General features: G+C 45.0%; 1 protein-coding gene across 3 annotated transcripts in view; it reads left to right on the forward strand.

Moving 5' to 3' along the window:
• The window catches only part of RBM6 (RNA binding motif protein 6), a 57,506-nt gene that overhangs the window by 222 nt on the left and 43,737 nt on the right, over nucleotides 1-13,547 (forward strand). For all 3 annotated transcript variants that reach the window (XM_005422408.3, XM_031058184.1, XM_031058185.1), the window contains exons 2-5: nucleotides 4,067-4,176; nucleotides 6,350-7,688; nucleotides 8,444-8,533; nucleotides 9,529-9,598. In XM_005422408.3, the coding sequence (XP_005422465.1) occupies nucleotides 4,133-4,176; nucleotides 6,350-7,688; nucleotides 8,444-8,533; nucleotides 9,529-9,598 (1,543 nt within the window). In that variant the 5' untranslated portion in view covers nucleotides 4,067-4,132. The remainder of the gene's footprint in view (nucleotides 1-4,066; nucleotides 4,177-6,349; nucleotides 7,689-8,443; nucleotides 8,534-9,528; nucleotides 9,599-13,547) is intronic.

The following is a 13,547-nucleotide window of genomic DNA, read 5'->3' on the forward strand; positions in this document are numbered from 1 at the left end:
GGGCCGGCCCTCTCCGGGGATAAGGCAGCAGGGCCTGGCGCTGTGGGCCCGCAGCTGCGTGCTGTGGGCTCGGTGTCCATCAGAACCTCACGCCCTGGTGGGATGTGGTTTTGGGGTTGGGATGCTCGGCCCCTGGCTCAGGATACGGTATCCCACACGGTGGTGTTGGGGCCTGCCACGTGTGTATCGCTGACAGCAGCTGTGGCGTTTGTGGCTGTCTCAGTGTTGTTCTGAGGCCCTGATCAAGATTAGGGCCTTTTTTGCACCAGGTCATATGTGTGTCCGTCTCGGAATGCTTGTGGTTGTAAAAGGGCTGGACCAAAGTGGGCTGGATTCGTGCTGGGATGCAGAGGGATCTGATGGGAGTTGTGTGTTAGTGGATTTAATCCCAGGTGATGGGCTAGATGAGATTTTGGGCTGTGAGTAAAGGCTTAGGTGGAGGCAGGATGTGGTCTGGCTCTGGGGAGGCCACGTAAGGTGGTGATCAGGGACGACTGGAAGTGATGGCAGTGACCTCCCGTGCTCTGTTTTTAAAAACAATTGGCACCTCGAGAGGCTGGTGCTGCTGCTGCTATGTGGTGTTACTTTTGGCAATGCTGCTGAAGGTGAAATTCACTTTCCTATCCTGGCAGGGTGTTGGTGGTGTGAGAGTCTTTCCCAACATCCACTGGTTGGGAATGCACTTGTGAGACAAGCAAGGTCAGGATAGTAATGGGGTGGGGTGTGTGTTAGGAATTCATCCAATTGTCTCTAGTACGTGTTTTTAGAAGCATCATACAGATGAAAAGTATGCACATCCCCCTTTTTTAAATGAAAATCCTCCAGTCTGACACCTATGAGAGCCAAAATGGTTCCCTCTCCTTTCACTTTCACATGTCAGTGACTGGCTTTTGATATTTTTCTGAACTAGGGATCTCTATCTAACATTGGATGTAACTGCTTTTCTTGGCTACTTGCAGTTTCTGTAGCTTTGGGGAATAGTTTCTCTTGTACCTTCTGCAGTACTTAGATTTCACAGTGGCCTTTTCCTTTCCTCAGCCTTACAAAAACTTTACTTAGTACAGAAAGTTGTTCCACAGCAAACTGCTTCCTCTGCTCTCGTGTGTAGTTCTGTGTTTGATTTCCTCATGCTCTATAAATACCAAATCTTGGCAAAATCTGTTTGGAGAGAAGCTCTGAATATCAGAGTATTTTTCTGAAAATAGCACCCAGTCTGTCACCAATTACCCTTCTCTCCCCCATATTTGGAAAAAAGGTGTGAAGTAGGGTGTAAATTGGTGAGGAGACACTTGAGGGCTGTGCTGGCCCCTTGACAGATGTCTTTATTTAGTCCTCAAGAAGACCAGTTGCTTAGTCTGGCTCAGCTGCACAATCCCCATGATCAAAGCCATTATTTTCCCATAGCAGGATATAAATTGGAATAAGAGCTCCAAGAGTTTGCTGTCAGGCTTGGCACGTGCAGATTGGGAAGTGGAGTCAGGAATCTCCCCAGGGTTGTCTGGGGAAGCACTGGGGAGGGCAGGGGCACGGTCCTGAGGAAGTCATTGGGTGTAATTGCCAGGGAGCACCTGGAGCTCCACCAGCCTCTCCTGGGAGGGCTGTGTGGCCACCAGTCATTGGAGGAGCTAAAACCACAAAGGAGATTCTCCTTGTTTAGTTGTGCCCTCTGTATCTTTGATGGAGCTGAGGCTTTGCCATCAGGAGGTAGAGCCAGCTGGGATAGGAGTAGGGCAAGATGATGCATATCTGCCTCCTGAATGTTTGGGGTAATTGTAACTGCTCATTATTGTCCTAGAGAGCTGTTGGTCTGGGCTCTGCCAGTGACTGGACTGTTTCCATCTCAAACACTTGGTTGTGACCAGAGTATGACAAAACTGATGGATGCACAGTTCCAAGCACATAGATGGCTTTTTGCCACGATCGCTGTTGGCCTGGGGTGTCTTTGGCAAACAGCCTCCCTCACACTGACCTGTCTCCCAGCATTTACCTGGGAGCTGGGAGGTGGCAGCTGAGCTGGCAGATACCTGCCCGTGGCAGGAGGGTGAATCCTCACGATGTCTCATCACGGTGTGCTTTTTTTGGAGCAGTTGTAGCAGGGTGTACCTTCAGGAGATCTTGGCATCAGTGGAAGCCAGGCTAAGACCCTTCTGTCCCTGTCCTGTGGTTTGCTGTCACCTTGGCTTGTGGGCTTGTGTGGTAAAGCGTATCACTGAAGTGACCTGGGTTAAATATAACTCTCTTCTGAGGCTCATCCGTGGTGCAGACCCAGAAAAGCACAAGCTGGCACAACTTACACCCGGTGCTTTGCCAAAGGCGCAGGCGGGGAGCCGCTCAGGCTGAGTGGGGGCTGTCAGAGCCACTGTTGCTCCCTGTGTTATTGAACCATGACCTCACACTCCTGGAGGTTGCTGCGTGGCTCAGCAGGCCTGTGCCGGGCCTGGTAGCTGTCCAGTGGTATTTTTTTCCTTGTCTGATAATTTGAATATTATATCTAAACAGCTCCCAGCTGGCAAGGGATTTTATTTTTACTTTTTTAAGTGTTGGTAAGGTTGTTGACTTAAGGAGAAGTGGAGTGGGGGATGGAAATCCAGAAGGGAAGAGCAAGAAATTTGAGGTCTGCAGGCTGCAAAAGATCTCAGATGAAAGGACTGGCTGACAACAGGAACCATCTCCCTTTGCCTGCCCTTGCCATGAAGGGGGTGTGGTCTTGGTTCTCTTAGAAAGAGAACTTTTCCTCCTAGAAAGATGGAGGAAATCCTTGGGCCCAGGGCAGTTATTTATCAAGAGCCATGTAAAATGGGAGCAGACTGTGTGGCCAATGGAATGAACCTGTTTCTTTGGGAGTGACACTGGGATGGATGGATCAGTGGTGGTTGCACAGGCTGCCTTCCTCAGCCTCTGCATGCTTGGTTTCTGCCAGAACCTGCTGTCCCTGGCTCCCATCTTCCCTGGTGGGTAGTGGACCCTGGCAAGAGCATGGACTCTCTTGGCACAGCAGCTCCCTCAGCTCCTTGGCACAGACATCTGCCAGCAGCAGCATCTGGAATTGCTCCCTGGTGGAAGGTCTGTCCTAACCTGCTCTGCTGACCTGCCTCCGCTATGGCAGCGCTGACCTTTGGAAGGGAGAACAAACAGGGCTTTGTGTGCCTTTCTTTGACAAGAGCTGCTCCAGCCAGGCCTGGCAGTGACTGTCTGTGCTGACCTCTGTCCCCTCAACCACTGGAGGTAAATAATGCCGCTTTGGAACAGTGTGTAAGCTCCGGGTCTCCCAGCCTTGGTCTGGTGGCATGGCAGCCCTGCTGCCCCACTGCAGCTGGATTAGCCAGAGCAGGTTTGAGTCCAGCAGGTTGCCATCTCTCTCAGTTTTCTCCATGCTCTGCTGCAACCTTTTTTTGTTCTTTTGGGAAGACGGAAGTACTTCCTATTTCAAGTCCTGGCTTTGGTTATCGCCAGGAAATCCTCACCTTCTCTGCTGGTGGGAGGAAGTGGATGAAATTTTAGATTTCTGTTGAGGCAAGTGTTACTTGCGTCACTCTGCTTGATGAGGGCAGCGTTGGAGAACAGTGCCTGTCATGATTTATTGGCAAAACCTCCTCTGTTGTCTACATACTTCTGAGGGCAGAGTATCCATGGTAGACCAAGAGTGGTGATCATTTCCTTGAACAGCAAAGAGCTTTTGGCAAAAATAGTTTGGATTAAACATTAATTGCAAACTGTTGTTCGGCAGTGGTCCTTGTTGTTTATAGATGGCGGCGTTCTCACATTTCTAGCTGCACCCTGAATAGTGTCAGACAGCACAGTATGTTGGAAAGCTCTATGTTAATCAAAGCAGATATCAAATTGTTTGCCCACCATATTGACAGTTTGATTTCAGGAGTCATTTGGCACGTACAAATTTGAACGTGGAGAAATGCAACACTTGAATTCATTCATGCCTGAGTGTGGTCTTGTATATCTGTGGATCCTGATCAGATGTTACACATACCCCTTCTAACCAGCAGGGTTTTTTCTCGTGTCATGTGTGTTCTTTGCCTTGTGGCTTATCGTCATGCTTTTTATTCAACAGGTTGTGGTGTCTGGGTGTTGTTAGAGTGAATTAACCGTTTCTGGAAGCCTACCAGACAAGATCAAAATGTGGGGAGACCATCGACAAGGGAACAGAATGGGGTCTTTTCGGTAAGCGCTTCAATGTATAGTTTATTTCAGCAACATTCTTAAATACAATAAGCCTTGGGAACTCACTGTTTACTGTTTTGGTAGAAGTTGTGAGGTCTCTATGGAGCTAGTTGTGATGGCCGAAGAACAGACAAGTTAATTGATAGGTTTTGCATTTCTGTGAAGTTTTAAATTTAGTTTTTAAGCAACAGCTGCTTTTAATATTTCTAGTCCTCCACACCACTTTTTCTAGTGATACTTAGTTTAGCTGTTGGGAGCTAATGTGATGTGCTATATGGCTTTTGGTGTTATGTGCTGTTAACGCCTGTAAGAGAAGAAAATTAGTTCAGAAATACTGGCACATTGATTGCACACACAATTTTATTAAAACATAGAGAGTTTAATTCTTTCCATGAGGTTAATAAGTCCATATATCATAGAATCACAGAATGGTTTGATTGGAAGGGTCCTTAAAGACCATCTTGTTCCAAATCCCTGGTGTGGGCAGGGACACCTTCCACTATCCCAGGCTGCTCCAAGGCTGTCCAACCTGGCCTTGAGCCCTTCCAGAGATGGGGCATCCTTCACTGGGCAATCTCTGCCAGGGCCTCACCATCCTGACAGGGAAGAATTTACTCCTGGTATCCAATCTAAACCCACTCTCTTTCAGTTTAAGCCAATTGCCCTTTGTCCTACCACTATATATACTTGCAAAAAGTCTATATCCTCATATACCCCTTCATAAGACATTTTTGAATGTCGCTGCACCTGTTCTAAAGATTCAAGTGCAGCTGACCTGCACAGCACAATATTTTTATTAGTTTGTGTTCCTCTGGTTGCTGCTTGGGACCTGTGTTTGCAAGAGAGTGCTGGCTATAAAAATGAAGCCACCAAAATGTTGAATTTTCCTCTGTTGTGCATCATTCTTTCATCCTTTGCTCACGTGTGCACCTCAGTCCCTTGAAAATCAGTGTGATAAAGGAACTGCTCATGGCATGCCTTAGGTTTCTGCTCTAAGAATACTTCAAATAATTGTCTACTGTAATGTGTTGAGAAAGCTGATAAAAATCAATGTCCTCCAGAACATGTAGTAACAGTGTTGATGAGGGAGGGATTGTGTCTTGTGATTATATCAGTTGTGCTGTTCTAATGATTTTGACGTGGATTTTATTGGCATCATACTTTAAGGTATTGGGTGGGGAATGCTAACCTTGATCCAAGTTTTAATTGCTATTCTGCATGGTGGTGAAATGGACCGTGTGCCTTAGGAAATCTGTGTATGCTTTGATTAATCTTGGTGAGTGGTTCTGTAGTGAAACTCGGAGTACAACATGACTTGCTGTAGTTGCTAAGGAAATGTCCACTGCTTTGGGTAGCATTTGGTGTTATTTTAAAATATGCTGATACTGTATCATTCTGTTTTTTAAAAAATGTATTGGAGCCTTGTTTAGGTGAAAAATCAGATAGTTCCAGCTCACAAAAAAAAGAAGCCCCATTGGATTTTGAACAACTGCTTTAAGAGGAAAATTCTTCCTGAGTGTTTTTATGGAGATATTGGGAGAGCTCATAGCTATAGTCTTGTGAACTCGGTGTAAGACAGTCTGAGGCACGAACACAGGGATATTTTGGATGTTGATTGTTGGCATAGTCCTGTGAGGCACTCTCAGTGAACTGATGGCTTTCAGAATTTGCCAGTTTGGACTCTAGCACAAGGAAGCATAAATGAGTCTTTGTAGCATGTCAGAAAAGCCTGTTTGGTAACCTCTGCTTTCATGTGCCTCAGGATGATGTGTTAGTTTAGCTGTTTCCATACTGCCCAGAGAGCTTAAGCTCCTGGGCTCCTCACAGGCGTGTGCTGGTGATGCTAATGAACCAACACACCAGCTGCTGGCACCTCAGACAGCTGCAGAGCTGTGTGCAGTGCAGGACTATGTGGATTGCTACCATCATTAACCCATTAATGTTGCAGGTATTCTCTGTTGAGTGCTTCTGGAAATTGTGCTGAAATGGGAGCACCCCAGTTTACTTTCTCACATCTGTCGTATGCTGCCTCATCTTAAACTGCCAAACATCAATATCTTCTGCGGATCTTAGACTGTTACACAGCTCTATAAAAGTTTAGAGAAGAATGTGCTGCTGTGTAGATTTCAGACTCTTAAGCACGTTATGAATAATACTGTCTTTATTTCTACAGTGGGAGCCAAGAAGAAAGGTTTGCTCCCGGGTGGAACAGGGAATATCCTCCTTCCCTTGATAGTCTTGGTCAAGAAAGACACTCTGGCAACTTCTCTGGCAGAAAATCACTTCCTTTTGATATCCAGGCACTCTCAGGCCTCCTCAATCCTCAGTTTGCCAACAGAGAGGAACCTTCTTTCAGCTATGGAGCTAGAGATGGACCACGTAGTGACTTCAGAGGTGGGGATGGGCACCACGATTTCAGGGGCAGGGATTTCCCACCATCTGACTTCCAGGGCAGAGATGAGTCTCAGATGGATTTCAGAGGTAGGGAGCCGCCTCCTTCTGAGTACAGGGGCAGGGATATGTACTCTGGAGACTTCCGGGAGAGAGAAGGGCCCCCCATGGACTTCAGGGCTGGGGATGTTCCCTCAGGGGACTACAGGAACAGGGACACGTTCCGTATGAATTACAGGGATAGGGAAGCACACAATATGGATTACAGGGGCAGGGAGGAACCTCCATCAGACTTCAGGGGAAGGGGGTCTTATGATTTCGACTTCAGAGGTCGAGATGGGCCTCATTCAGACTTTAGGGCAAGAGACATGTCTGAGTTAGACTACAGGGGCAGAGAACGTTCCTATTCAGACTTCAGAAATAGGGATGTACCTGATTTGGACTTCAGGGGCGTGGGCACCTCTGATCTGGACTTCAGAAACAGGAACGCACCATCATCAGACTTCAGAAATAGGCACAGATCCCGATCTGATCAGGATTTTAGGAGCAGAGATGTGGCTCCTCCCATGGACTTTTCAGATAGGGAAATGCCTCCTGTGGATCAAAGCCTTGTAGATTTTAGACACAACCAATCTACTGTACCTTTAGCAGAAAGAGAGGGCTCTGGTTTAAGCACCAGCAAAAGAGATGAGTCTGCACTTAGTCTAGATAGAAGTCCCTTTGGTAACCAAAAAGGAGAATTCCAACACTCGGAAGCACCAGCCAGAGAAGAGGAATCACTGGGACTGAGTCTTGAAGATGACGCTTCACACAATTTCCAAAATAGCCGTGGACCTCTTCCTACGCTTCAGGACCAAGAGGAGCAACCTCAGACCTTTGCTAACAAGCAGCAACAGCAGCAGCTTTCTGGGGGGGAGCAGCAAAGATCCGATTCTGATCTTGGGTTAAAGGGTGAAGGTGACCTGGATTTCCTTGGGAGGCAAGATACAGACTACAGGAACATGGAATATCGGGATGTGGATCACCGGCTGCCGGGGCATCAAATGTTTGATTATGAACATGGCAAGTCCTTTGCAGAAGGAAAACCCAGCAAAGATTCTAGGCCCTATAAGAACCTTCAGGTAGGTGTTTTTGTCAATTGATGTCTCTGTTAAATGTGTGTTGGCCAAAGAATGGAAGGAGTTGGGAAGGAGTCTTCGTCCATATCCCATCACTTCAATTCTAGTCTAATTCACCATCCTTCTCTGAGATCATTCTCTGCTCCAGGTTATTTAATGGGCACCCTTTCTGTCTCAGAAACGCTTCCCAAGAGAAGTGCAGTTTAGCAAGTGAGAGTTGCTAAATATGTAGAATCAGATTTGGTTCAGAAAGTCCCCAGGTTGAAAATGGCCAGACAGAGAGTGTTGGGGGAAATGGTTATAGATAAATATATTTTGTTGGTTTGCCCTGGATGTTGCTTATGAGCAGTACCAGAGAGAAGCTCCTGCCTTGGGTGGGCCTGTGAGCTACTATCTCATATGTACTTTGTTTTCCTTCAGAGTTATCTTGGAAACCTGAAGGTAGTGGTAACTACTGAGTTAATAACTTCTATTGAATTTGAATAACTACTATTGAATTTGAATCTCCCACTGCTGGAAAGCAGAGAGATGATCTGCCCATTTTATTTTCCTGGAGCTAGATCTTCCTATACAGCTCAGTGAGCATGTGAAGAGCTCCTCCAGAGCTCACTGAATGTCTAACAGGGGTTAAAGCTTTGAGTGAGGCTGCTTATGGCCTTTGCCTTTGAATTTTCCCCTGCTTTATTTTGCTACTGCTTGTGTATCTTGTGAGCTAGCATCTCTCATTTGTAAAACCATCTTGATTGTGTGAACTCAAGGACCAAGATTACCGGACCTGCCCCAAGTATGTGAAGCCAAGCAAGCTCATTCGGCTCGGAGGAGTGCCTGAAACTGCCACAAAGGATGATGTAAGTGGGATGTTTCTCATCCAGAAACTTCTGTTGAGGGTTTCTAAAGTACCACTTTGAAGTCTGGTTAAGGCATATCAGATGGTCTGTCATTTCCCCAGGGGAAAATCCAGATTTAGAAGTCACTGCAATGTTACCTGTTATCTGATTATTCTGGGTTTTTGGGGCTTCTGGAAGTGATGAGTTTTCCTGTGGTTGCATGTGGGGTGTTGATAGCTAGAAGCCTTGACTCCAGACTCTGCAACATGCCTTACTTCATCACTGCTTTATATATACCAAATATTGTTACTACTATTTTGGGCTTAGAAGACAAGTAGTGTCTAAGTGAACTTGTTTGTTCTTAGTTACTTGAAATTGCTTAAATGAGATCTTACAAAGATGGAAAAGATATCTGCTGTTGCTGCTGGTTTTAGTAAGAAAAACATAAAATGATGTAGGCTACATGGTGAGAGTAGCTCCATTTCCTATGAATTAGGACTTCAGTTTTGGGGGTTTTTGTTTATTTGGTGAAGGTTCCAGGCATGAGAACCCCCACATGCTGCAGTTTTTGCTAGGCTTAGATGTGGTGATCATCTTCTGAGGCTTGATAAAGGAGAACTCACGGGAGGAACTTTGTCCTTCAGAGGATGATAAGACCCAGAACATTTGCCCTTGTACTTTGATTTTCTTAAAGGCAGTAGGACATCTTTGACCTTAAATAAGGATCTGATCTGAGTCTGGCTGAAAGCAGTGTAATAAACCTTTGAACAGTTGAATTGTGGTGTAAATGGTGCTCACTTCTTCAAACAAAACCCAAAAATACTTTGAAAACTTGGTAGCAATTCTCAGGTACTGCTGGAACTTAATTCTCAGGTACTGCTGGAAAATGTGTCAGTTTGTAACAGCCTTAACCTAGAAAGAACAGAACTCTTGGAGAGACAGAAATGTGCATTGGCAAGTACCTTGGGTTTGGAGGTTTGATTTTGGAGATGAAGTGGATCTTGTTTTTCCTGTAGATCCTCAATGCTTTCCGAGGGCCTGATGGGACACCTGTGAAGGACCTGCGACTGAAAGATTACAGCTCAGGTGAGAATGCTTTTCCAGTGCTTCTAGTTTCAAGGTGACAACAGGGTATTTTTTACACCAATATCCTCTTAGGCAATTTGGTTAAAGTCTTACATGTCCTAATTGCTGGTATTTTTTAATGAAAATGCCCTCTGAGTTTTGTAGTTTGTCCTCTTGGCCTCAAAATTGATGGGTATACTCACTGCTGCCTCAGAGGTAAAGCATGTGTCCAGCTGCCTCTGGAGAGGTGTAGGAGCAGCAGGAAGAGCACTAAGACTGTTCTAATAGCTATCAAGAGTAAAGCCATGGGACAGCAGGTTAATTTTTCCATAGTTTTTTTTAAACTATTAGCAAATCCTTTTGGAATGTTCTAAATCTTGTTTCTGAGGTTGTCTTACTGTGGAACAAATGCTGCACAAATAGTGTCCCCAGGAAACCTGTTCCATCCTAACATTTCTCCTTCAGTAACCTGAAACTGGTGCCCTGCTTAGGTACGAAGACAGGTTAAATAAAAAGACAAAGTAAGTTTTATAAACAGATCTCCAAATACTGGGTCTGGGTGTTCTTCCTCATTCAAAGAATAAAGTTCTACTGTACTTCTGATCAGTGTGTATAGGATTCTGAAGAAAGAAATATTTTACAAGGCTGCTTTGTGAAAGAGTTGTACTGGAACAAAGATGTGCGATGGTAGGAAGGGTGAGTCCTGGGGATTGGTGTGGATAATACTAGTAGGAAATGCCTGGAAACTGGTATTTTATTTTAATTTATTTTTAAACCTAGGAGAGCAGAGGCTTCTACATTCATCAGTGCTTTTTCATATTTTCAGTATGAGTTGTACATGAAGCAGCTGGAATTCTTGGTGTCAATACATTATGTAAAGGCTTCCAATGTGTTGAGAAACTGGGGCAGTGGGGTATTTGTGTATTTTTGTTTCTAGAAGCTGTCAAAGGAGATTTCACAACCTTCTCAGGAACCTTTGAACTAAAGAACATCCCTGTGTCACGTAATCTGGCCTAACAAGCAGGGCTTAAGGGGCACAGTTAGTCTTTCTTGCTTCCTTTCCTCTTTCCTAAGCATATTTCAGTATTGCTGTCGTCACCCACACAGCACTGACTGCAACACAATAATTGCAACACGCTCTTTCCTTGCCTGTACTGATGAGATTTGTCAGTTGTTTTGGTTTTTTTTTCCTTCTGAAATATGTCACTTTAGTAATAAATCAAATTGAACTGGAAATTTCTTTGTACGTCTCTTCCCGTGTACATTATTAGGACTTGCTGCCCTCATTAGAGAGCTGCTGTTTCTTCCTTCCCTGTTTCAAAGGCTGTTCAGGATGAGATGCGGTGTCTGAAGTTATGTGCAGAGGCTCTGGTATCTGCGGGTGCTCACATGTGATGCGAGGGCTGCAGTTTTCTGCTGTCTCTCCAAAAGCTGCATTCTGTTCCAGGCTGTCTCTTCAGCTGCAAAGTTGGCTTTTTAAAAAGTTTTTCTGGCAATTGTGGGGAGGCAAAGAATGAAGTTAAAATTAGCTCGTGTTTTACGATCTGTGTAAAGCTGTTGTTTAACCCTGTCCGGTCAACATCAGTCATTTAAGCAGTGTAGCTTTGTTCCAGGTTACGTGGAGGCTCCAAAGTCTTTGTTTTGCATTGTGTCCTGAGGCTGCATTTAAACAGCTCTCTGATCCTTCTTGCACAAGATGGACGTGTCTAGGGCAATAAAAGCTTCCTGCATTGTGAATACTTCTTTTAGAAATTGGGTAACTAGAAGCTGTAGTAAAATTAATACAGCTTTTCACATTGGTACCTCCTAGAGAAGTGTATAGAATTGAATTAATATTAACTTCTGGAAAGCTGAACCTCTGAAACTAGAGGCCAGTCATGGGCTAAAGAATGCTTTTGGGGTGTGTATGTAAATATCCATAAGAACTGAAAGCAAACCTCTTGGATTACTGATGTCTGGGATACACCTGCACTACTGTATCAGCTCGGTGGGACAAGGGCAGCCTGGCTCAGAGGAGCACATGCTAAGCCAGTCTGAGTGGGTTGTATATTTTTGAGTGCTGTCCAGAAATGTTAAAAATAACATTAATCATGAGTATGCATGTTGAGTGTGTTTGAGAGAAGAATGCCTGCAGCTGTGGGGGGAACAATAACAGCCGTAACAAATAACACGCAATTAACTCAAAATAAGTGAGGTTTGGATCAGTTTCTCAAAAAGATAACGCTTATCATAAAGCTTATCTCAGCAGCTTCAGTGTAATGATTCCACTGTATGATCTTCTGCAAGACTCTTTCTGGTTTGGGGAAAAAGATATGATTGATTTTTCTTGGAAAAAGCAGCTCAATTTCTTTATAAAGTTCCTTTTTTTTACATACCCTGTATGTGCGAAGGAAAGTCTATTTTCACTGAAGGCTGTGCTGAGAATGGAACTCTGTTCTTAATATACCTGGTGTGATTTTGGTATGCATTCAAGCTGTTGATTCTTTAGATTATTTTGTCTCTGAAGCCCACAAACTGAAATGATGGCTAGATTTTGAACAAGGCAGTGAGAGACCTTAAGAAGTGGCATAGTAATTCTATTTAAATCAAAGAGGCAGATATTTACAATGATAAAATGTCAAAGTCAGACTTTATAGTATTACCCTAAAAGACATTAACTTGTTTCCATCAGTTAGATTTTTGAGTTGATGCCTGTACATTCAGACTGAAGTGCCAAATCCATTTCTGGGGGGAGGAAGGCTTCTTCCAGTGTGATGTATAAGCCTTGGCAGAAATAACTATATTAAATCTTTCAGCTTGCGTTCTCAAGTGTGTTTGGTCATGTCTGTCCAATTAATCTTTGCAAAGAACAAACCTTGAGGTGACTGTGGAGCCTTCTCAAAGACTATCAGCTGCTTTGGTGTGCAGGATGTCCTGGAGCCTGGTGTGGAGGCAGAGCATGGATGTCCCACTGCTCCTGTAGATGCCTATGGTGATGACTTGTCAGCAGCTCTCTGGGAAGGGGTTGTGAGCTCCCCAATCCCATCTGAAGGTGCTTGTCTCTGCTTGCTGGGCTCTGGGCTTTCACGTGGCTTTACACCGTGGTGTCCCCTCCTTGGAGGTGTTAGTGCAGTGTGTGACAACACTGGCTCTCATGGAAAGGGGTCTCTCCTCCTCCTTTTACTGGCCATGCTCTTGCCTCAGTGCTGACTGCCAGGAACTCGAAGCTGACACCTTTGACCTTTGAGGAGTCTAACATGAACACACCTTGCCCTGGTTTTGATTTTGATCATATTTTAAACTTATCTCCTGCCTGATTTTCATCAGGCTTTATTTCTACTTCCCTGACTAATGTCAGACATAAGCCTGAGATTTCATCTTGAGGGTCTGATATGCACAGAGCTCTGGCTGAGTCACTCACGTGTGCCCTGGAGAAGGAAGCACATGGAGCCAGCCTTATCTTAAAAGGCTGCTTATCTTAAAGGACACTGCAGTGGTGTCCAAAGTAATAAGTGAAAGCACAAGCCACAGTGAGCCTTCTGTTCAAATTGTTCTCCTGGATGCAGCATGCAGTGGGACAAGCTTGGAACATGTGTTTTCCATCCAGGATTCATGTTAGTGTTGGTACCAGCAGCTGTGAAAGCTGTTCAGGGAAAGTGAGCCTGAGAAATGGCTGGCAGCCCACAAGACTTTTCTAGCTCACTCCATAAGCCCATCTGGGGAACTGAGAAGAATTTTTGCTGGGCTGGGAGAGCCTGGTGGAGAATGGACTAGGATGGAGAGGAGCTCTGAAGTGGACCTGGAGGGACCAGGTGAGCTGGATTCTAGTCAGGAGGAACAGTGAGATCTACCCCAGCCCCTTTATGTACTCTCTAAATTAGTGCAGCACTTCGGAAATTGGGAGATTTGGGGTTTTAACCCTATTCTGACCGTTGCAAATACTTGCTTTTGAACCCTGGGTGTGTATGTGGGAACACAATGTAGCACCCCT

This window comes from Geospiza fortis, unplaced genomic scaffold (assembly GCF_000277835.1).
Source record: "Geospiza fortis unplaced genomic scaffold, GeoFor_1.0 scaffold78, whole genome shotgun sequence".
NCBI lineage: Eukaryota > Metazoa > Chordata > Aves > Passeriformes > Thraupidae > Geospiza > Geospiza fortis.